Genomic DNA, 23,724 nt, shown 5'->3' with positions numbered 1-23,724 from the left:
TTCAATGAAGCAAAAAATCAAAAAACATTACTTTTGTAGAAATTTTAATAACTCAGGTTATAAACTAAAGTCTTTTTTCAAAGCTATATGATTTTTAATAATCTCCCAGCACTCATTTATTTATTTTTTCACTATCATGAGTAGGCATTTCGTCTCAAAGCATGTTTGGTAAGATAAATTTATAAGGTAGATCATGAGAACGAAAAAATGGGGCTGATGTGACATTGCCGACGTCTATATTAGTCCACGATACGCCACTGAACATATGTGTAGTTTATAACATTATACTTCAATTTTAAAACTAATCTATGTATGATTACATAAAATATATTGAATAGTCTATGCGATGCTTAAAAATTGCTACTTATGAATAGCATTTCAATGAAAACAACAAAACAATTTTTAGAAAAAAACAATGACCCTCTTAATAAAACATTTACTGTTTCTGTTTTTCTTTCATAGACACTTCAGCACCTTCAAAAGAGATGGTGGCGTTTTCTCTCAATTAAAAAAAGCGGCTAATGAAGAAACAAATAGCAGTATCTCTTCAGATCTTTTGTGTACAAAGACGCCGACTGTCACAGGCATTTTTTAATTTTGTCACAGGAAGCTTTAGTAGGTTGTTCATCAAACTAGTGACAGGCGATATTTGACACGCCCCGAGCTCTGCCTGCCTCATGTTAGAAACTTTTATTTTATACCTTAACGCTACTACATCAAAAGAAAACGTTCATCTTTATCATACGAGGTATATTGAAACTACTAATCACCATATTCAATTATAAAAATCTTGCTGTACAATCCTAATCTACATTGAGCAAAAATTTGAATCAAGTTAATATCTGTTTTTCATTGGAATTAATGTTTTTGTAGTCACACTGGTCATTTTAACGAGGAAACACCCTGAAGTCGCAGGAAACTACGACGGGGCTGTACGAAGCCTGTACGACTTGGTTCTTTGTTAAATATCGATAAATGCTCTGAGAAGAACAACAAAACACTTTTTTAGACGACGCCATCTGAAAGTTGTTTGTTCTGTATTCATTTACATACCGAAAGTTGCGTTTTGAGTGTTCCATTAGTGAAAGTGACAGTTCCGTACTGCAAAACACTTTCGAAACGCTCTGGAGTAGACAACTTTAACTTCCTTAAATATGACTTCACTTCAATGTTAACAGTTGACAGTTTATGATTTTGCATAACCTTAAATTTTTAATTTTCTGAAATTATTTGTTTTATCCCGAAGTTTTGTCCAAATTAATGAATAATAATGAATGATGATGAAAGAGAAAATATCAGCGATGATTAGTTACTCAAATCCACGCCACCTGATCTTACCGAAGAAAGCAATGAGGCCGTTCTTAATTCGTTGCCGGATAAATCTCGTGCAAGGTACGAAAAACAGTACTTGCCGTTTATGAAGTGGTGTCACAAGAAAAAGGCGAAAAACCCAACGAAAAACGTAGTGCTCGCTTATTTTTCAGAAAAATCTGAAATCTGGAAAAGGCCTACTTTATGGTCTACATTCTCGATGATTAAAAGTACTCTCGCAATAAAACAAGATGTTTACAGCAACAAATATCCAAAACTCATTAAATACATTTTGTTTGTTTCGACGTTATTACCCGACAGGCTCTGTTACCCGACCTACATACTTGGTCAAGTCACAGCTACTCAAGATATCTAAGCCTCTAGATACTTATTACTAAGGAAACCCAAATATGCAAAGCGCATATTTTACATATTATAAGCATTTTTTTCAAATATTTGCATATTAATACTTGAGAATTCAGTTGAATTTGCTTCTACCGAGGAGAACATAATTGATTCACAGATGTTTTCTACCTCATCAGGTGCCGCTAAAAAATTTAGAATTTCCGGCGATAATACTTTCTGTGAATTTAAGAAAGTATCAGAATCGATCATCTCCTAACTAAATTTTTGTTAGTACTTGCTATGACCGGTACTACCATCGCATACGAGGATATATTGAAAAATTCTTAGCCTACTATAGAACCAAACAAAATTTCAATGTCTCTAGACCTTTCAAAAAAAAATGTTTCTTCTTGCTCTGCAAACCAGACTTCCACAGCTTTTATTACCTCCTCGTTAGAAGAAAATTTAGGACCTTTTAAACTTTTTATCAGTTGAGGAAAGAGATGATAGTCGGACGGAGCCAAATCTGGTGAATAAGAGGGGTGTTCTAGTAATTCAGACCCTAAATCATGAATTTTATTACATTGCATCATGAGGTTTGTGTGCAGGTGCGTTGTCCTGCAAAAACAAAACAACTTTTTATAGCTTTCCGCGTTTTGTCTCTTTAATTTTTTCCCGTAGAGTGGTCAGTAATGTCTAATAGTAATCTTCCCGATCGGTGATCATCTTCAATGGAAAATTTACCTCTTTAGAAGCTTTCAGTACAATTTTTCACGGTCACATACGAAGGACATTGACCACCAAGGGTATTAAGCATATCTTTGTAAATCTGCTTACCTCTTAACCCTTTTAAATACAGGTACTTGATGATGGCTCGATATTCCAATTTTTCGATTTTCACAATTTCGGTGGACATCTTTTTTCTTTTAATTTATTGCGTGAATCTGGTTTACTTTTTTGACGTCAAACTTTATACTGACACTTCTAATAAGTTATTGTTCGTTGCTATGGTAACGCAATATTTTGTTTATGCATGGAACTAGTCTAGGCTAACTAGATGTCAATACATCCTCGAATCAAGGAGAGTAACGTCGAAGTACTTCCATAATTTTTTTATAATTGTGGTTAAGAAGGAATTGCGATCCAGCTTCTATCATATTTCCAGAAAAATTTATCTTTTGCCACACGAATATTGTTATAACTGAGTTATATATCTGCTTCGTTTCTACTTTTATTTTTTGGTACTGACTTGTCAATTTTGAATCAAGAAATGCTGCATCTGGCGTATAAATCATTTTGATTTTTGTCACATTCTTCCAAGCTTTTCGTATACTGAGGGCACTCGTGGGCGATTACTTCTGTAATCAGTTTCGACGCATCCAATTTTCCTTCCAATCTGCGTAATCAAAACTTCATATCTTTTCTCCAAAACTATTGCAAATCCAATGTACCAGGTGAATCAACACTACGAAGAATTAAAATCACCCAACTTAACCTAACCTGACCACCGATTCTAGAGGACGTAACATTGTTCATTTATGGATAGGTGTTCGTAACGACCACTTTTTACTAATATCTTACCTCATTACATATAAAGAGTCAGAAAAACCAAATTTACCTATTGATAGTAGCCAGATTTTTACAAGAGACTCTTTCAAAATTTTTACTTCCTACGCTTGTTCCTGCAAATAAATTTTTAGTCATTTTGTCAGATGCAGCACCATTCATTAAAAAATATGGGCCAAGTTTGAAAATCTTTTACCCCAATTTAATACATGTAACACGTCTTGCCCATGCTTTAAATAGGAGATTAGGAAATATTTTTCTCTTGTAATAATTTAATTTCAGATATTTGAAAATCGTTTTTAAAGCGTTTATAAAGCTTAAGTTCTATAAAGTGAAATTACCGAGCACTCCTCTTCGACTTCAACCTATTATTACGAAGCATTTGGTTGGAAGCCGGTTTTTTCATTGTCAGAATTTTTGTCAACTAAAAGATTTCATTCAGAATTGTCTGACGAATATTTGTAATCTCTTACTGATGTTAAGCAATTATTAAAAAACACAGAAATAAAACACCTGCAAACACGATTTCACTAAAGAGACTGTTGTAGCAGCAAGGAACCGAATTCAATCTCGGGTTGTGATAGATGATAGTTGAAATAGGTACAGAAATCTGTAACAATTATTTTTTGATCAAACCTGGTACATTTTAAATTTACTTGTATTGGACATATTCATCCAATAAAAAGCATAGTTATCATGAACTATAATTAACATTTGATTAGTTTCCGAGCATTTAAAGAAATGAAACTGAAAAAAAAAAATGTATAATCGCCTTATTCAATGCACGGATGCGGCTGTCGTTGATTGATGGTAAATGGCGGGAGTCCCATAATTCACGAAGTAAGTTCCAGAATGGATTGTCATCTGGAAAACGGCGCTAGGCCTTATGTCGGTTTCTTTAGTACATCGAATCGCTCCATTACACTCGTTAATGATGTAGACTGCTCGTCTCTCGATCCGCCATTTTTATAACATTTATTCGTTTGATTTTTAATTTTGTTTCTAGTTTGCAGCCATTTAATGAATGCCATATATCTTCCACTCAACCGGAAACTCGCAGTTTCATCAAATTAGATACTTATATTTTATAACTGTATACCTGTGTTAAAAATATAGAGAAAGGCGCTAAATGCAGAAAGGATGAATATCCAATCGAGAAGTTTCTGATAAATACTCTCATTGTCAATTTTTATAATCCACTTGTCTAAGGAAATGAAAATCATTTCTCGACTGTATAATGAATTCAAAATATCTCATTACATGTGTCGGAATTTATATTTCCGACTTTAAGATCATTCCAATTTCTGGAATTTGGATTTTTTCACGTAATTTATAGGTAATCATTTACCTATTATAAACCATTTTTAAGAACAAAGTTCTATATTTTCTTGGGGTGAGGGGGAGTTTTGGGAATAATAATATAAGTGAACATGTTTGCACCACAATCATGTTATAAATCAGGCTATTAATGTCAACGCAATGTAAGTCATTAAATCAATGAGAGCCATTGTATCTAAACTTGAAGAAATATTAAAAATCTTAATATGATTCAAGAAATATAAACAATGTATAGGCAACATATAATACAGTACTACATACGGTATGATTAACTTATATGAAAAAGATTAAATAAATTATTAAAAACAGAAGAAATAATATATGACGTTGACATGTATTTTGTTGACGTTTTCACTTAATACGCTTTTTAGGTTAAATTTAAATAAAATGGCTAAAAATCACAGTAACTTTTTAGAATTAGACATAGAAAAGTTGTTCGAAGAACATAGTATAGATGAAATTGTAGAAATCGAAAAGGCACTGGATGCAGAAATCGAAAGGAAACGGAAAGATTTGAGGTCAATGGTAGGGTATGTTTCCATAATTCCCCTTTTATCTTTGTATTCATGAACTTAAAATTAATAACGAATTTTAGAGATCGATACAAGGATGTATTAGCCGCTTCTGATGCAATTAAATCTATGAAAACTATATCGCAGGACATAGTTAGGAATGTAGAACAAATCACAATCACAACTAGTGAACAGCTTATTCAAAATCCTTCAAGCTTCGACAACAAACATAATTTCGCAGTGGACAGGTAGATACTTAACTACTTGCTATTCAACAGTGATTTATATAAGATATTTTCAGCTTAAAAATTGAGGAACGTACTGTGATTAGTCGTATTAACTTGGCAATCTTTATCAATGAACAAATTTGGATTTCTTTAGATGGAGAAAATAATTTAGATGCAGTGCAATACTATCTATTAGCCCAACATATTCATACAGGTTGATATATAATATTATTTTTAAATTGGATTATATGAAAACTAGAATTATAATTGTTTCAGGTATTAGTCTTTCAAAGAAGCAGTATATTGACAGAGTACCACTTTTGCAACAAATAAAGTCAAATTTGCTTGTGTTGAGGTCTAAAATTTTTGATAAAATTACTGAAAAATTAGAATCTGTAGAAACTTCAGCTAAAGTAAGTAGAATATTTATTTCCTTTTAATATGCTGTATCAAAAATTATTAATTGTGATTGTTCTAGGAAACTAGTGAAAACTTGAATGCTCTATTATTATTAGAGAACCAAAGTAGTGATGACTTAGTAAACATATTTATTGAACATCGTAAGACTGCTTTGAATACAGTTATTAATACCCCATATTCAAGTGTTAGAGCACAAATTTGTTCAATGGTTAAGTGTCTTATGACCACCATTCGACTTCTACATGAATGTTTTATAAGTAAGTATTCATAATATTATGAATTTCAATTTGAAGAATGTTTTCTTATTTCTTAGGTGTTCAAAATGGGTTCAAAGGTTTAATTTGGCAACAGCTGCAAGAAATTGTAGGCAATACAGCTCCCTCGACATTATCAAAATTGGAGTTACCTATCACACCTCTAAATAGTTATATACCAGAGATAATAAAACAATTTAAGTAGGTTCACTTATTCAAAATTTTAAGCAAAAATATTAATCAAAAATATGTTTTAGACCAAAATGTAAGTTTTCAGACCACACTGAAATGTCTTTGAAAGACACAGAAACTGTTCTAAATAATTGGATGGAGTCTACTCAAAAAATGATTAAAGATGGCTTAGAAAAGTCTCTGGATTTGATTCCAAATATTAGAGGACTACATTTGACAAGAGAAGAATCCTTAAAAATTGGTAGAACTCTTATTCATGTAAAACAATTTCATTCTGACAAATTTTTTATGCATTTTTAGAACCACCAGATAATTGGAATGAAATATGCAAAGACTCGCATCTACCAGATAATTTTGATATATGGTACTACTTTTTCCAAAAACCTATAACGCAAAGATGCAAAAATTTGATTACTAAAAAAATATCCTCAAATATTTCTGAAATTCAGAAAGATCTTCGACAGATATTAGACACAGCTGCAAAGTCGGAAAAATCTGAGACTGATCTACGTTGGTACACCTGGTCAGAAGATATGGATGATATTAGCAAAATTGAAAACGCTCATTTAGGTGAAATATCCTTTTTTCGAATTAAAAAATTTCAATAACAATTGTTTTTTTCATAATTTTAGGCCTTTCGATGAAAACCAAGGGCCATTCTCAAAATATAGTTGGTCTATGTAAAAGATTTGATAAGAAATATTTAGATGTATTGGAAGACGCTTCTCAATATCTCTATGGAAAAGAATATAGTACCAATTCTAATTTCACAATGATAGTAAAAGATTTTAAGTTCAAAAGGAAATACATGGATAAGACTGATATTGAAAAACATTTGCAAATTGAATGTACCAAAACTTGTGTCCAGTGAGTAGCTGAATCAACATTTATATTAAGTCACTTCATCTTCTTACCTCACCAAATGGCACTACAGCTCAGTGTATGCCTTGGTCTCTTGAAAAATTCGCCTCCATATTGGTTTGATCTTTACCACTCTTCCCCTTCATTCTTTGGATGTAGCCAAACCATCTCAACCTCTGGGCTTTAATGGATTAATTCATGGATTTTTCTATTATTACAGATTTTCCAATCCACTTCATTCATTCTAATTCCTCCATGCATATTTCTGATAATTTTTCTCTCAAATATCCTTAATCTTTCTTGATCTTTTTGTGTAATCAACAAACATTCACTGCCATAAATTACAATTGGTATTATTAGAGTCCAGTAGATTTTTAACTTAACATTCTTCCTGTTATTAGTTCGTTTTTCAAGAGCTTCAGGTTCGCAAAATAAGCTTTATTAACATTTTATATTCTTTATTTTATGGCAGTGCTTATTTATATTTTCTCTGAGATATTTAAATTAATTAAAAAAATTGTTTAATAAAATAGTTAGAAACAGGAGAAAATTGAAAACGACACATTAGATAGCGCCTTACCATTGATATCAAGTAGCTTGTTATGTTGATCTGCAGTAATTTAACTAGCCCTACTTCGTTCTTATTCCGTTTTTTTATGCTAAGTTCAACGGGAAGCTATGACATTTTGATGTCTACTCGGTGAAAATGCTGCTGAAACTGTTTTACTTTTAAAAATAGTTTACAAAAATGTCACTATGGAAAAAACTCAAATATACAAGTGGTTTGCATCGACCATCGAGTGACAATTGAACAATTGTCAGTAGGTAATCTTGAAGCTCTGTTCAGAGAATATCAACGGAAGAAAGTAATCCATATTTTCTGTCAAAGGTCATCACTGGTGATGAGTGCTTTCATCTTGCTTTTTTATTGAAAAGGGCCTAGTCCATGCAGAGTTTGATCCCTCAAGTCAGAATGTCAATCAAACAACCTTTTCTGGTTAAAAATGGTATACCTCACGCACCTTTTTTGTCTGATCTAGCCCTGTGATTTTTGGAAGTTTTACTATCTATTATTAATTCTTCCACTTTTCTACAATCTTCATCTTTACATCTTTATAAATACAATTTTAGATTCATTAATAACCTAACCCTGCTCTGTACATTTTCTTTCTACATCTTTGAAAAGTCTTTCTTTGTTTCTAGCTATTATTGCAATATCTGCATATGCACAAATCTATTGCTTGATTGTTTTGTGTGGTAGTATTATAAAGAGTGTACTTGAAAGACTATCTCCTTGAACACCAGATGTGATATCAAAAGAATCACTTAATTTGCCACCTATTTTGACTATGTTTACATTCTTTCAGTTTGCTACGATGTCATGTATCAAAAGCTTCTTTAAAATCTATACCTAGTATATTTAGATGAATATCATGGCCGTAGAATCTTTCCATGATTTGCCATACTGTAAATAATTGATTAGTTGTGTCTATAAACCCACACTGATATCCACCAATTATTGTCAAAATAAAATTAAGAAGTTGCAGTGTGCTAAACAAGCCATTACTCAAAGTTTGAGATTTTTAGGTCTAAGAGAAGAGTCCTCGTGCACAGGTCAAAAAAAAGAATGTTAGATCCACCCAGACTGTAAAACACGGCGGATGCTCGGGAATGATTTGGGGATATTGAGGTGTAGGACAAATTGGACAAGGAAGTGAAAAAGCAGTGTCCTACTTCCACTTCACATCTTTGGAGGAATATCCTGAAAAACGAATAGACGACGCTTAATTGTCGAAATTGTTACAGAAAATACCAAAATTGTGCACTGAAATAAAAAAGCAAAAGGGGGTTCCATTGATGAATCAAAAATTTGAATATGTAATTTCAAACTATAGATTGTATTTGTTGTGTATCACCAAACTATAGGGAAGGCGTGTAGGTCCAATTCAGGATTATTTTTTGAGTAGGAAGAGCAGTGACAAGCACAACAGTAATTATTATTCATTTTCAAAATGAATTAAACTGAGGGATACCTATAGGATATGCATCTGGAGGAACGTACCCTTTAGGATTATATGCTGTACCATGGGCACATGTCTCTAGATAAATAAAACAAAACTCGTCCAAGCTTTGTAAAGTGTCTATTAGTGAAAAAGAAAAATGTAAAAAAATTTTGTTAGCTATTGACTTGTCAGAATGTTTCATAAAATACATACCCTTCCAAAAATACCACGAGATGAAGATTGAAGAAGTAACAAAAAAAATATAACTCTATATCCACATGTTTTAATTTTGTGTGCAGTTTAGTGATAAGTTTTGTTTGATATAAAAGTTGTAATAATTAAAAAGCTTGTAAATAATTAATCATGTCATATTATTAGTGGTGGATTGAGCTAAAGAGATTATTCCAGGAATATTTCATTATACTTTGTATTGGAAAAATTTCTAAGATAGTTGTCAAAAAATATTTAGTACCCACAATTACACTGAAAGTCCTTTAATTATCCTGTAAGTCACTTGATCTTATTTAGATAGAATATTAACAGTGTAATTTTGAGTTTTGGTGTGAGGGACCAAAAAAGGATAATAATGTTAATAGAGACATATACTTTTTAGAAATTATAATGTATTGTTTCATTTTAGGTTATCAAATTATTGTATCAACGTTCTAATTGAAGAAACATCAGATCTTGTAACTAAATCCATAATATTGGCGAGGTTTGTACAAGCGATAACACAGTCCTGTCCTAACTTCTACAAGTGTTGTACATTTAGTAACAGTGAAGATTGGTTGAAAATCTGTGATAATTTTAATAATACAAGTCATAAATTATGGTCAAATTGGATAAATGATGTATTGAAAGCAACAGAGGAACATTGCCTCGCTTTAAATGACATTTCTCCGAAAAGGATGCTCAAAATACTTAGTGTAAGTTGTACTTGAAATAAATATAAGGAAATTATATTCAATTTTTTTAGAGATGGGATGAAATCGAGATACAAGAACACACTGAAGAGAAAGTTTTCAAATCTCACATACATGTGCCACTAAAACCAAGTTTGGTTTTAAATGATATTTTAGAAAAATTGATTGATACTATGGGCCTCAAAATACCTCACACTATACCAAAATCGATCCATATGCAATACATACAAAATAATATGATGGTTATTTTAACTCACTACATGAAGTTGACGGAAAAAGAACTGAATCAAAAACAAGCTTTACAGTTTTTATTCGACGTGAAATTTTTAACCACTTTGTGCATTCCAAGAGAAAATGTTCAGCTTGTCAGTTATTCCCAAGATATTTGTGATAAATTTAGAAGTAGGATAGATCCTTTCGATTTAGATGTGTTTTATTCTTATTTGTTGAACAATGTCAAAAAGGCGGTAGCACAATCACAGGTAAATATTCACTGTAGTCACGGGGGCCATTTAGAAGGGCATGCCCTGGATCCTGCTCATAATTTGTAGCTAATTTGTTACTTTCTCTTGCAACTGCACTATTAAGCTAGAACAGCCATTTGCTTTATCTCGAGACTAGAATTAGTTGTTAAAATGAGCTACTCGGAATATTTTTTCGCTATACAGTTGATATAAAATAGCTTCATCAAGAAATTCTAAGAACCACCCCTTTCACTTTCACAAATTTTTTTTTATCTACCTTTACATTTATTTTTATTTTCACGGAGCCATTTCTTCGTCTTCCGGTTTTGTTTTTTATGATTCTTTCTTTCTATAATTCGTTAAGTTCCTCTTTAACCTCCGCAAGTTCCAACCACTTTTCAGATATTTTATAACTTTAAACATTTTCTTCACTTGGATTCAAAAAGCATTCCGTTATCAGTATGTGTAGAATTTGAAACAGAAGGAGAGTCAAGTAGTCTGTTGACTAAGGTACTGTTATCGGAGCTTGAAGAAGTATTGTACACGAGGCGACCTTTCTCATCCAGAACTAGTCCACCTTTAGGACACAAATAGCATGACGTCTCATCCATATTCTTTCCGGGTCTTCTAGAACATCTTTGTCATTTACTAGTAGATCAAGTGTTCGGAAAATTTCTCACTTCGATAATTGCGATAATATATTGTGAAACAGATTATTAGTTATTTTACGTTAAATAGTTGAGGTTCTATGTCTATCCAAAATTATAAATGAATTAGTCATAAAGAATTTATATACTTGATATGGGGTGTTCAATACAACCAAAATACAACAAATTCTTCAATTAGAAAAGACATTTTTAATACTGAGAATGAAATTTTTTTGTAACAATTGTTATTTTGGAAATATTGTTCTCTATTCTGAATTTTCATTACTTCTTTTGATGAATGTTTCTCGTTATATCATTCTCAAATGAGACGTGTTTTAATATTTTTATTTTGGGTAGAAAATGTTAACGAGCAACGAAAGTCCAGTTGCAGCTTCCAAAATTCTGCAGACACATTCAAATGACATCCAAACGTAGATGAGCAAATGGAAAATCAAGACAATCGAAACAAAATCTGCCCAAGTAACATTCGCTCTAAAAAAAGACCACTGCTCTCCTGTTTGTATGAACAATGTACAAATATCACAAGCTACTAACATGGAATACTTTGGCATGAACCTAGATGCAAGGCTTGCATGGAAAGACAAGAAATCGCAAACAAATAGAGCTGAAAATAGAATACCGACTAATCAAAATTAACACTCTTAAACAAGCCCCTACTCTATGAAACTATCATCAATCCTATCTGGATATACAAGGTTGTGCAAATGAATCAAATATAGCCATTATACAGAGGAGTCAATCGAAAATACTTCGCTTGATAACTGATTCAAATATGGTATGTGCTGGACCTAACCTTACATAAAGAATTACGTCAGTTTTGTTAAAGATGTCATAAAAGAACGAAGCACGAAAATTCCAACCATGACAACACGTTACTCCATCCACTTATAGAACTAGAAGACGGTAGAAGACTAAAAAGAAATTAGCCAGTAGACCTACACAACCAATAAAGTGGATTTGTCGCTTAAGAATACCTTATTACGCCATAGTGGAGCTTATATACTCTGAAGCCATCCCATTAGCTCAAAGATTGAATTGAAATTTCAGCTATAAAAAATGGACATGATCCTTTATAGAGATCAAAAATTTTATCATCACCGATTTATTGGTCTCAACTTCCATTGTTGATTGGTCAATAGTGAAGAACAAGAGAAGAATGGTTCTACTTTTAATCAAAGTTAAAACAAATCCTGATGGATGTACTATTTGGTATCTGGTAGTTCCAAATTAATTTCTCTGAATTATACACCATAGTTCATAATTAATTGTGGGGAGCCAAGGGACCCACTTAACGTTACCAAATGCCGATGTTCTTTGAGAAGCCGATCAGGCGCTTTGGCTTTAACCCTTTGAAATTATACAAAAAAGGTTCCATATATTCCAACTTATAACTAATTTTTTATGGTAAATGTCAGTTTCTGCTAACTTACAATTATCTGTCAAAATTCAACTAAAGTATTTTTTCAATTGTAGGCGATATTAGGATGTCTCTTGCCATCTCCTAACCAATTATCCAGTTTAGGCAAATCGGAGAAATCCAAAGAAGATCAAAATCCAAATTTAATAGCTTTGAGTGTTCCATCTATGTCAACATGGTTTCCACTTTTACCTGTATCAGCTCCTTTACAGAGGTTACCTGGATCAACAACTAAGAATAAAGTAAGTTTAGATTAAAGACTCCCGAGATAGACATGCTCATGTAACGCTTGTTTAGAACCTAGAAGCAAAGCTGCCAAATCTCAAATTTGGTTGAATTTTTAATATACAAAGTGTGTCTAAAAAGTTCGTGAAAGGTATAAACAATAAATATTGATCTTCAAAGTATTCAAAACACATTTGACAACGTTCATAAAGCTTATGAAAACTGTTAGAAAATGCTTCTTTCAGAATCGACCGCAGAACGTCGCTGAAACCAGTCGTAAATACATTTTTTGTGACATTTTATGTGTTTTTCCCAATTTGTAACAGAACCTGATGTTCACTCGTTGCTCCATTGCAAGGTGACACGTCTCTGGAGCATCATATAGAAGTGTTCAAAACACATTTGACAACGTTCATAAAGCTTATGAAAACTGTTAGAAAATGCTTCTTTCAGAATCGACCACAGAACGTCGCTGAAACCAGTCGTAAATACATTTTTTGTGACATTTTATGTGTTTTTCCCAATTTGTAACAGAACCTGATGTTCACTCGTTGCTCCATTGCAAGGTGACACGTCTCTGGAGCATCATATAGAAGTGCGTACGCGCAGCACATGTTGTTAAGATATCAGACCTTTCACCGAACTTTTAACACACAAGAGCGTTGGTGCTTAATCATTAAGGGGGGTGGTAAATATCTCAATTCATCTGATTTGAGTAAAATCAAATGAGTTCAAATTATCTGATATTTCATGCAAAATAACTACTGATATACGATTCAATTGATCCAGCAGTTTCTGTTTTACAAAATTTAAGTATCTGTTTCATTTTCAGAATAAAGGAGGGCTTTACTCGGTATAAGGTAATAAAAATACCAAATAGGGTATAACTAAAATTTAGTTTATTTAAAATAACGAATTTTTCTGTGTAATTTTTTTAACATAAATAACACATACCGAAATAAAGTAAAACATCTAAAGGGTATTTGGTTGTACATAGATCTTTGACTGAAGCCGTCGTAAGACAGACTTCAGCGCCTCACGTGTCTTAGTATCACAGGTTCTATGCCTACGGCCCTACTAGATCCTACAACTTTAGACCTAACGAGAGATTAAAACCAAGAGAACAGCATATAGGCTGAATATCCTCAATTAATTCCAGACTGGAGAAACTGACCATGCGAAAATCTGGCCACATGCTGCGGGTAAAAGTCCAATCATTTTGATAAGCAGTAATCAAATGGAGCTTATAACTATTGATAACAGCTTGGAGGCATATATCACTGACAAAGAACAATGGATGGGATACTCAAAGTCTATAATATAAAATAATAGAGCCACGTGCTACAAGAATAGCTCTAGGATAAACAGCAGGCTTCTATGGAGGTTACTCCAAACTAAGCGTGGGGAAATGTTTTGGTATGCAATTTTGGAATGTGAACTTAATTACGCAGTACTCCCAATCTAGTTAGACAGTAGAGGTCACCATAATGACTGAATCAGTGTGCTCTAGGCTTGTGTGTGCCAAAATATCTTACAAGAGCTGGTAAGTAATGGCTGCAAGTCCATCTTGTTTGGATGCTCGATTACCCTGACAACGACGTGGCTGGGTTTCATTTTTAGTGTAGTTATCACATCACTCAGTAAATAGTAAAATGGATTGGAATAACTGGTGTGAAACAAGCTAAGGTACACATAAATAGGCCTTCTGCAATTCTTACCAATCAACTGCTGCATACAAACAAGCACGAAATTCGACTGGTGGCTGTTCACCGAAAACGACATCTACTGGTATCCAGAACAATCCGAAAAGCTGTTGGTGCATGGTGCAAGAAGAAACTGTATACCATGTTATCTGTAAATGCCCAGTGACATTAAAAGGTTTAAGCTTTCAAATGACAATGACTTTCGGTAGTTTTACGTGGCTTCTATAAAGTCTATGTGCGTAACGTCCCTAACCATTCATTAACCCAACTATGAACATATCACAAGTTTTCACTAATCTAGACTGACAATATTATTTTTATCGTTGAGTATAGTTACTAGTATGTCAAATGTTACCAAAATAAAATGATTTGGTTTGTGTCACCGAGTGCATTTGTCAAGTTTCAATTCCACCTTTAAATAATATTTTTTTGTTCTAATTCACTGCAAATCATGCGTTCATTTTTTTGGCGAGAGTATTTTTAAACATAAACTATTTTCAGGAACCCATTCAGAAATCCAAAGCTCCAAAGAAACCCCAAGATCCTACAAGTATAATGAAGCAGAGCGCAGCGTCTCTGTTTGGTGGATTGACAAGTGATTGGTTTTCATAACATTTAAACATTAAATATTTGTTAATATTTAATCGTATTGTACATAAAAACAAATGTTATATCGACTTAAGTTTTGTGTAAAACTTTTTACAGTGTATTTATTCTAAGGATATAGGTATTATTTTCAAATAAACGCCACAATTATAAATAAATCTTTTATTTCATTTTTATCACAGGCTAGTCATATAAATATTAAAATAGTAATTTACAAAGTGATAATCACAAGAAAAGCTACTTCTAGTTTGATATGGCAACACCGATAAATCAACTCATTCTATTTTACTGTTAATGAAGTTTTCCAACCATGGATTGGGTTCAAACTAATACCCATGTATAGAAAAGATGGATCAAACCCAGATTTATAATTGGTAACAAAATAACGAGGCGGAAAATGATCGCTAAATTCTTGGAGCTACAATGAATACCAAAGTTTAGTGTAGCATTTTGAAAAATTCAAAAAAGAGCCAATTAGAACAAACCTTGCGGACTGCTAAGTAGGATTCAAATTAGATTTGTTTCAAAGTCCTTCGCACGTGAATCCTTCTAATTATCTATTTGCTGTAATGAAGAAGTGGCTTTGGTGATAGCATATCACTGACAATGAGGACGATTTAAAACATCGGTTGAAATCACAGGTAAACGAATTTTTCACCTGTTCCATTTAATTCCAACTCCTCTTTACCAGAAAATAATTGGAATGTGTAAATGAGGATTTGTTTGCTTTCACTGATTAATTTTGAAGATGAGGTACCATAAATTGAGATGAAATTCTAAAAATTATATACACAAGATAAAAATGATTACAAAGAAATATTTATAGACAATAACAAAATTTCTAATAATAACAAAACAATTAGATAATTACAACAGGCGAGATAATTTATGACATAAGTGAAACTGGAGAAGAAGAGAAAGTTAAGGTAATATGCTGAACAGGGACAAAAAGAGAAGAAGAGGTAGGGACTGGATTGGAGCCAACCAAGGGTTAAGTTTATAAGAAATATTACCTCTACACCTATAACATAAGTTGAGCAAAAAAGTGAGTTTTGAGTATAAATAAGTATAGGAAACTTGTATTTATATTTGAATTATCGGTGTTGACATTTTAGATGCAATACTATCAATATTCAAAGTCAATATGAGTTTCAAATACAGTGCATTTAATACTCTAATAAAAATGAGCTAAGAGGCCATTAAATATTTAAAAATTGGAAAAAAAAATATTTAATGCACTGTAACTCTTAAGATAGTTGAGAAATACTAATATATTGAACATTGGTATTATTGTTTTAATTAGGTTAGGTGCAATTTTATTTATTATTGCACTGTTTGTATAGCTGGGCAACCTAAATGTGGACGTATAATTTTGAGGTATAATTGTATCTAAACTTAACATCACTAATCTGTAAATAACCGTGACACAATCCACTATATCCAATCATTGCGATTCTTGATGAGTATGGAAATAATTACAATAATATAATTTAGAATTAAAGTGTATTTGACAGTGGTAAGAAATAAATTTATTGATAATTATTGTCGCTAAAAGTCTCAAATCGGAAACAGACGATACACTAATCAGCTGCGAGTGACGTCACTATATAGTGTACACCCGATTAACGCCTTTTAATTCACTTTGTTTTGACTATCAGTACACCAGTAGTTTAATTTTCTTGAGGTTTACAGACTAATTTACAGATTTACATTTAAATTAAATTTTTTTTGTGGGTATTTTTATTTTAAATTGAAAATATTTACAATAGAAAAACGATGATCCAAAACGGATAGATGCATAGGTGCATTGAAAGAAAACAAAACACTAGGTGAATATAAAAATTTTATCAAAGAGAATCTGAACATGAATTATGATGAATCAGTAAACGCCATATGGCAACACTTCAGCTACGTCATGAAACAAGCGGCCGAGAACACACTGGGTAATGAAACAACAAAGCATAGCAACGGAAAACTTTAGAAACAGAAAAAAAGTACAGGAATATTCGAAGAGAGTGAAGATATTTTAAACCAAATGTCAATATTTGTAAGAACAAGAACATATACATTCTTACTAATAAGAAGGAAATTGTAAATAGATGAGTGGAGCACTTCTTAGAGCTTCTACGCTCTGGTAACCAAGAATTAAAAGCATTGAATGATAACCGAGTCGAACCGCCCAATCTGGAGGAAATATAGGACGCCATCAAGAAGCTGAAAAACCACAAAGCCCCCGGAAAGGATATGATCATAGCAGAGCTCATTAAGGCCGGTGGACAAATAACCATCCTACAAATCATGTAAAAAGTATGACGTGAAAAACAATTGCCGGACGCCCCTACAAACAACTGAAGACGCTAGATCTGGCAGATAATGCGGCGTGCAGATTTTGTAGCACAAAGGTCGATACGTCTATCCACAATCTCTCGAAGTGTGGAACACTAAGGAATTCCAGAGCACTACACCTGCGAGCGCTTGAAATACAAGAAGATTTCTGGCAGCTAGAACCATCACACATTCTAGACTTTCTAAACGGAGTAGGATTAATGGATCAGCCCTAAACACTGAGTTCTCCAGTATCGCAGCAAGAAAGGGGAACACAATAGATCCTTTGTGTCGCAGACGATACCCCAAAATCCATACATACATACATGCCCCTCATACCATGTGTCCTACTAAACATAAAAAACATAATACACTAAAGAACACTTACTATATACTGACGTCAGTGCATCGCCATATTGGTAATGAGCGTTTTAGCGCGAAATTTAAATTGAAAATGACTAAATATAATGATAATATAAAAAAATTATCAAAATTTTTTCATATCAAATTAGAGATATGTATAACATTTAAATAACTTTTCCCAAATTGTGTTAAACACTCTTTTGTGAATTCCTCATATCGCCAAAAATATATTTTGAGGTGAATACCAGATTGTATAATGGATTAAGTTATTTTTATATTTAAAATTGGGAATTTTATTGAACATATTCAAAAAAAAACAAAAACAAGACGAGGAAAAATGTATCGATCTAATAAAAAAAATTACGGGATATTTAATATTATAAACGGAAAGTATAGATGCAAGGTCAAATATTAATAAAATAAAATGATAAGAATAATGTAGAAATTCAGTTATAAAAAACTATAAGCCAACCAAAGAAAGTTCACATTTAGATGGCGATGTTTATATCTTATTTCACTAACAAATTTATTGTATTACACAGTAATTGATAATTGACTTCCTTGAATGAATTAACGTGATGCATTTCCATAAATATTCCAAATAAAACAATTCATTCAAAGATTTTATGAAAATATTTTCCGACATCCCACAACCCAAATATTACAATAATTTCAAAAATGGGTCAAATCAAAATTCTATTTGATTGAAATTATGTGGTTTTATGTTTTTTACATAAATGGATAGATAAATTGTACTTCTTTACATTATACTACTCATTCAATAACTTTAATGCCCTAATCACACCTCCCGAGTAGTTGATTACATTCCAGCTGGTAAAATCCTGACGGGTGTTTCAAGAAATAATAAAAGATAAAAAATTTGAAACACTACTATAAATCTGCATTATGGGACAAAATAATATCTCAAAGAAAACGAAATGGACAAGAACGTAACGATGAAAAGAAAAACTACAACGGTGTTAAGTGACTTGACCATTTAGATATTTCCAAAATGAAAAAACAAATTAATGATACAGAAAAAATTATTAACTGATAAAAAATTATGTGTGTGATTATACTGAACGATGGGGTCGCTTAAAATCACTTGACCAGTTATAACGAGACTTACTGGGTCGAATGACATGTCTTAGACAAGAGCTCAGTAGGTGTAATTGGGCTTTAAGAGGCTATTCTAGTATGGAAATTTGTAAAAATCGATTTTTTTGCATATTTTCAAAGCTTAGACCCTGAAGAATATATCCTTAAACGAATTTTTAAAAATTGACATTTTTTCCGGAGATACAGTAGATTTTGAAACGTGGCCAAGTCGAACGAGTTATCCTACTGGAATTATTTTTTTGAAATGATTGACAAAATATCTCAAGTTCAACCCGACCGATTCCTTTGAAATTTGGTGGAAATCTTTTATACACCTCTGTATCGAGTCTGCCTTGGATTTTAAAAAAAATTCAATTTGGAGTATTTTTAAAAAATTCGAAAGGAGCAAAAAAATTGATATCTCAAATCGACGCCATTGTGTAAATTTTTTTGGCTAAGGTCAATGCGATAGCGATATCTTTACAAACTAAGAATTTTTTTAATCCAGATCACTACAAGAGCTGGAATCATTTCAACCAGGTGCACCGTTTTTTTGTAGCTCCCATTTTACCATCTTGTAATTTATTTAACTTCTAATGTTTTTTATTTTCTTAAAAAGTCGATAAAAATCATTTTAAAAAGTGGATAGTAAAAATGTTTTTCATTTTGTTTTACGTAAGTTCAAAAATGCCTAAAATTTAGGCTTGTAGACCATAATACCCCCTTAAGAAAATCAACTTTCTTCCAAGTAGGGCACAGAATAAACGCGAACATGACGCGCTTTATACGTTTATAATTGTTAAAAATAGACTCGATTTAAAACTGCACAGAATGACCGCGAACATGATGCTGCTTCGCTAGTTAACATAACCTTAAAAATGCATGTATATAAAGAAATTTGAACAGTTATCAACTATTTTGAATTATTTAGAATTTATTATTGCCAATACAAATGTAGATTCAGCACTAGCAACACCGTTTATGTCAATACAGAAATAACCCCCAAGCCGCCTAAATGACCTCCAAGCCCAAATCGAATCAAATAACTCCGCTGCCAAAAAAACCCTTCTCATCCCCTGGCTCAACAATATAGGACCCCTCTGCTCAAAACCCAAGAGGAAACTCCCTTATAATATACCTCAACTTCCTCGATAATTCTCCCATATCCATCAGATAAAGCCCTACCTCCCACACCCACCCTACATACTCTTCGTTAATCATCACGTTGATGCAGGTTTTCTGCGGTTTCCCTGCAACCTGGTGAACCGGTTCCCCAGCCGACTATGAAGAATAACGCAGCTGTACCCAACCGCTCCCTTTTAAATTCAAAATAAATAAAAAAATTTTTCACGTTATCACGGTTTCTCAACAAGTTGAACTATCTTTGACATTTTTGAACATCTAGAGCGCGTCATGCTCGTGTTCATTGTGTGTACCGCTCTAAATATGACTCTTTTCGATATATGCAAAGTTGTGCTTTATTGGGACCATCTGGCAGCAATCAACCAACTTATATTTTAATTATATGTTTGTGCTTGTTACCTTTAAACAGAGCATTTTATTAAGATTCGAATGTTGCAACAAGAATTATTGGTTTTCCTTAAGAAAACTTCGTTGCATATAAAATAATTTCAGTTTTGTCATACAACGGAAAACAATAAGGGGTGAGCAAGACTGGAGGGACAATTAAATACCAAGCAAAATAGTAAAATATTTGATCTGAAGAAGTCACTGGTCTATTCAAATAAATGAGTACACTTAAACAACCTGCTTGTGCTAGTTTCAGATCTATTTTATTCAGTACACTGAACTGATGAAGTAGTTCTGAGCTAGTGCAGTAAGTTCAATTATAACCTAAATTACACCGAACAAAACACTATTTTGTTCGGCGTAATTCAGTGATTATCGGAGCACTTTTGATCTAGTGCCGTTATAATTTATCATCAACTGGTTAAATAATATCTAGTATCTAAAGCCTGGTTCACATTTTTCTAGTCCGGCTGTACTGGAATATAGCATTCTAGTGATCAATACAATCCAGTTGACTGAAATGGCTATTTCCATTCGAGTACCACTGGAATGGTGTGAATGGCTAATTCAGTGCTTCTCCCATTACATCAGTTACTTCTAACAATAATAAAACAATTTCTAAGCTTCCTTTTTGAAAGCATTGTCAATATAGTGTTACTGATCTGGAATAATGTGGACAATAAGTCCAGCACTGGAATAATGTGAACCGGGTTTAACATGTCAGAACATCAAAATTACATTGAAATTTTTAATATAATAATAAACACACTGTTTAATACCATTTAATTACATTGTTTAGTCTTTCGAGCCGGATATGACAGAAGACTCGAAGGACCAGTCTTAATAGACAGTGTGTTAAATCAGAATTTATATCTCATAAAATTATTCAATGGTATTTTTAACAAGTGAACATTTTTTTTTAATTTAAAAATTAAAATATAAATTAATATTATTGTGATATAAAGTTTTTTATATAAAAATACATTACTGTGAAATTTGAACAGTACATATTTAATTTTTTTTAAGTTTCCAATAAAATTATAGGATCTAAGAAAATATTAATTATTCAATAAAATTTAAAAAAAGTTTCATTCTCGTCTCGCACATTCTCACATATAAAATAAATAAAATATTTTCACTTAAATACCCAAAACTCCATTAAAAATGGCAAAATAATATCCAAAGACAGATTCATTCAAAACTGTTGATGATATTCATACTAAACACACTGTTTACTACATAATTACATCGTCTGGTCCTTCGAGCCGGATATAAACCAGTGATACATGGAAGATAAAAACTAAACAATGTGTTCAGTATAAAGATTGTTTTAATAAAAAATATAATACATAAACGGTATAAATGAGCATTGAACCAGCCCCTACCTCTAACGCAAATAAAACCATATAATGACCAAATAAACTTTATAAATACAATTTTCGGATATGTAGCGTCGATCTCTATACAACATTATCTTGTTTCGCGTCATTTGTTATCGTTGGAATCCTAAAAAATCTGTCAGACGATCATCCCAATGGTGTAGCCAATTGTACAAGGACCCATGGGAATCTTGAGTTTTGGAATTCGTCGTGATAGGCATGTATTCTTCACCTCTGATACAGAAGTAACTTTTAATGGGTCCTCGACACATCGGGCAACGGTCCAATTTGTCAAAACAACTGGCACAGATACATGTATGCCTGAAACATATTAAAATTTGAGTAGTTGATAAGAAACCAATCAAAATATATTTTTAGGTACAAAATTATTTTTTAGTAACGATCAGGTTAGGTGTTATTAATAAAAAATAACTGAATTGGATGGAATAGTTGGTAACCACCTCTCCTATATTCCTAATAACAAAAAAGCAACCATTTTTGCATAAAATGTTATAATACCTGGAATTTTTTCAGGACAAAATTAATTGTTAACCGGTTATATTAATTGAACACGGTTCAAAAAATAAACTGAATAATAAAAAAACCAGTACAATGGTACATATTTTTAATTATATATTCATTTATACAATATTATTAATTATAATTGTCATGAAATCATTAAATAATTACATATTCAACAATATTTAATTTCAATGGAAATTTGTAAAGGAAACTGTCGTCGCCTTTCAACAATTATATGAAAACGAGGGCAAAGTCTTGTGAGGCATTTTTCGCATTTTTCCCAAAGTCAAATGACACAAATATAAAAAGACCTAAACAGCAAACAAAATTTGAATTTCTTAAAAATATAGTAAACATGAGCTAATGAATCTAATTCTCCTACATTGACTATATAAGGTAACCACAAAACTTTTTTTCAGTGCATACACTGATAACAACGATAAATAATAAAATAAATTTATTCATTCAAGGACTGGGTCAAATAAAGTCGATGTTTCCTCTAGATGGATTTTAATTGGAAAAATATAAATTTAAACGTAAAAAAATAATATACAAAGTGGTCTAGAGTTATGCTCTGGGTTATTCACTAAAAATTAACCTACACTTGTTATACAAAGTGATAGAAAAATATTTTGTACAAAAGTTACTAGAAATAAAGTGAATTGTTCCGAAATTAGATAAAAGATGAAATATGTACAGGGTAAACAACAAATCAAATATAACTAATCTCAAATATATTCTTTTTTTAGAAATTTTGTGATTTAATAAAGGAATATAAAAATGTTTTTTTAATAAATACTACTTAACAATAAGCAATAAACACAATAGCAGAGAATTGGTAGTATTGTGGCAACCACACCATTAGCCCTCTGCAACTGAAACAAATACAGATACCGGGAACAAATCAACAGAGGAAATTTGCTTATACGTCCCATGCACTTTAAGAAAAGCTTCCTTCACATCTATCCATTGCCTCTCTAACCCTGGTGTAAAAGCTACCGCAAAGCTCATTTCTCGGCGGTTCATCTAGCCATCGATTAAGAAAGAACTAGTAACGAGTGCCAGAGATTAAAAGTTCTCTGTCAGAGGGAACGAGGTGTTACTTGACCTGCGTAGATCGTTTTTCTCGCTGGTCAATTAGGTTAGGTTAACAGTTGACAGTCCAGAATGTCACAAGCAGGGCTGCCAACCACTCAGAACGATAAACCGCAGTTTCCTCAGACAGTCGGGATTCTTCAGCATAGAGCCCATAGTATGGTGGTATGAAATGTATAATATTGACTAGAAAAATTGATTAAAATAACCATCATTATTTGATATTAAGTTAATTAGTTTAGGAGTGGAATTATTTAGTTCATATTTTGTTATTAAAAATCTCAACATTTATTAACACCTACTGAGCTTTTAATGTTACAAATTATTGAGTTTATTTTAATGGTCATCAAAACATATTAAGATTGTCTGAAACAATC

General features: G+C 32.2%; 3 protein-coding genes across 5 annotated transcripts in view; 2 read left to right on the top strand and 1 right to left on the bottom strand.

Moving 5' to 3' along the window:
• LOC130896783 (uncharacterized protein C14orf119) overlaps nt 1-23,724 on the top strand; it is a 374,082-nt gene that overhangs the window by 224,310 nt on the left and 126,048 nt on the right. The gene's annotated exons all lie outside the window — the stretch shown is intronic.
• On the top strand, nt 4,868-15,193 carry LOC130896665 (conserved oligomeric Golgi complex subunit 1). Of its 3 annotated transcripts, XM_057804923.1 has the most exons (14): nt 4,921-5,090; nt 5,156-5,320; nt 5,374-5,513; nt 5,576-5,712; nt 5,778-5,976; nt 6,033-6,174; nt 6,231-6,406; nt 6,466-6,735; nt 6,798-7,032; nt 9,670-9,955; nt 10,006-10,434; nt 12,558-12,743; nt 13,559-13,586; nt 14,931-15,193. In XM_057804923.1, exons 1-13 carry the CDS (start codon nt 4,948-4,950, stop codon nt 13,583-13,585), a joined length of 2,535 nt encoding a protein of 844 aa, XP_057660906.1. In that variant the 5' UTR covers nt 4,921-4,947; the 3' UTR covers nt 13,586; nt 14,931-15,193. The 3 variants fall into 3 exon arrangements, with proteins under 3 accessions (XP_057660899.1, XP_057660906.1, XP_057660914.1); XM_057804916.1 differs by lacking the exon at nt 13,559-13,586 and having other exon boundaries at nt 4,868-5,090; XM_057804931.1 differs by lacking the exon at nt 13,559-13,586 and having other exon boundaries at nt 4,985-5,085.
• Nucleotides 15,183-23,724, bottom strand: part of LOC130896724 (cell growth regulator with RING finger domain protein 1-like) — a 40,250-nt gene continuing 31,708 nt past the window's right edge. The window contains exon 7 of the mRNA XM_057805006.1: nt 15,183-22,051. Coding sequence (XP_057660989.1) covers nt 21,844-22,051 — 208 coding nt within the window. The 3' untranslated portion in view covers nt 15,183-21,843. The remainder of the gene's footprint in view (nt 22,052-23,724) is intronic.

This window comes from Diorhabda carinulata, chromosome 1 (genome assembly GCF_026250575.1).
Source record: "Diorhabda carinulata isolate Delta chromosome 1, icDioCari1.1, whole genome shotgun sequence".
Classification (NCBI taxonomy): Eukaryota; Metazoa; Arthropoda; class Insecta; order Coleoptera; family Chrysomelidae; genus Diorhabda; species Diorhabda carinulata.
Note: the sequence above shows the minus strand (reverse complement) of the source record. Positions and strands in the feature narration are given on the sequence as shown.

Bases quoted from the DNA above. Each gene is read 5' to 3' on its own strand.
- LOC130896665 (XM_057804916.1), top strand. From the start codon at position 4,882: ATGACGTTGACATGTATTTTGTTGACGTTTTCACTTAATACGCTTTTT. The intron at 5,713-5,777 runs GTAAGTAGAATA...TGATTGTTCTAG, and splicing joins CTGTAGAAACTTCAGCTAAA to GAAACTAGTGAAAACTTGAA. The intron at 5,977-6,032 runs GTAAGTATTCAT...CTTATTTCTTAG, and splicing joins TCTACATGAATGTTTTATAA to GTGTTCAAAATGGGTTCAAA.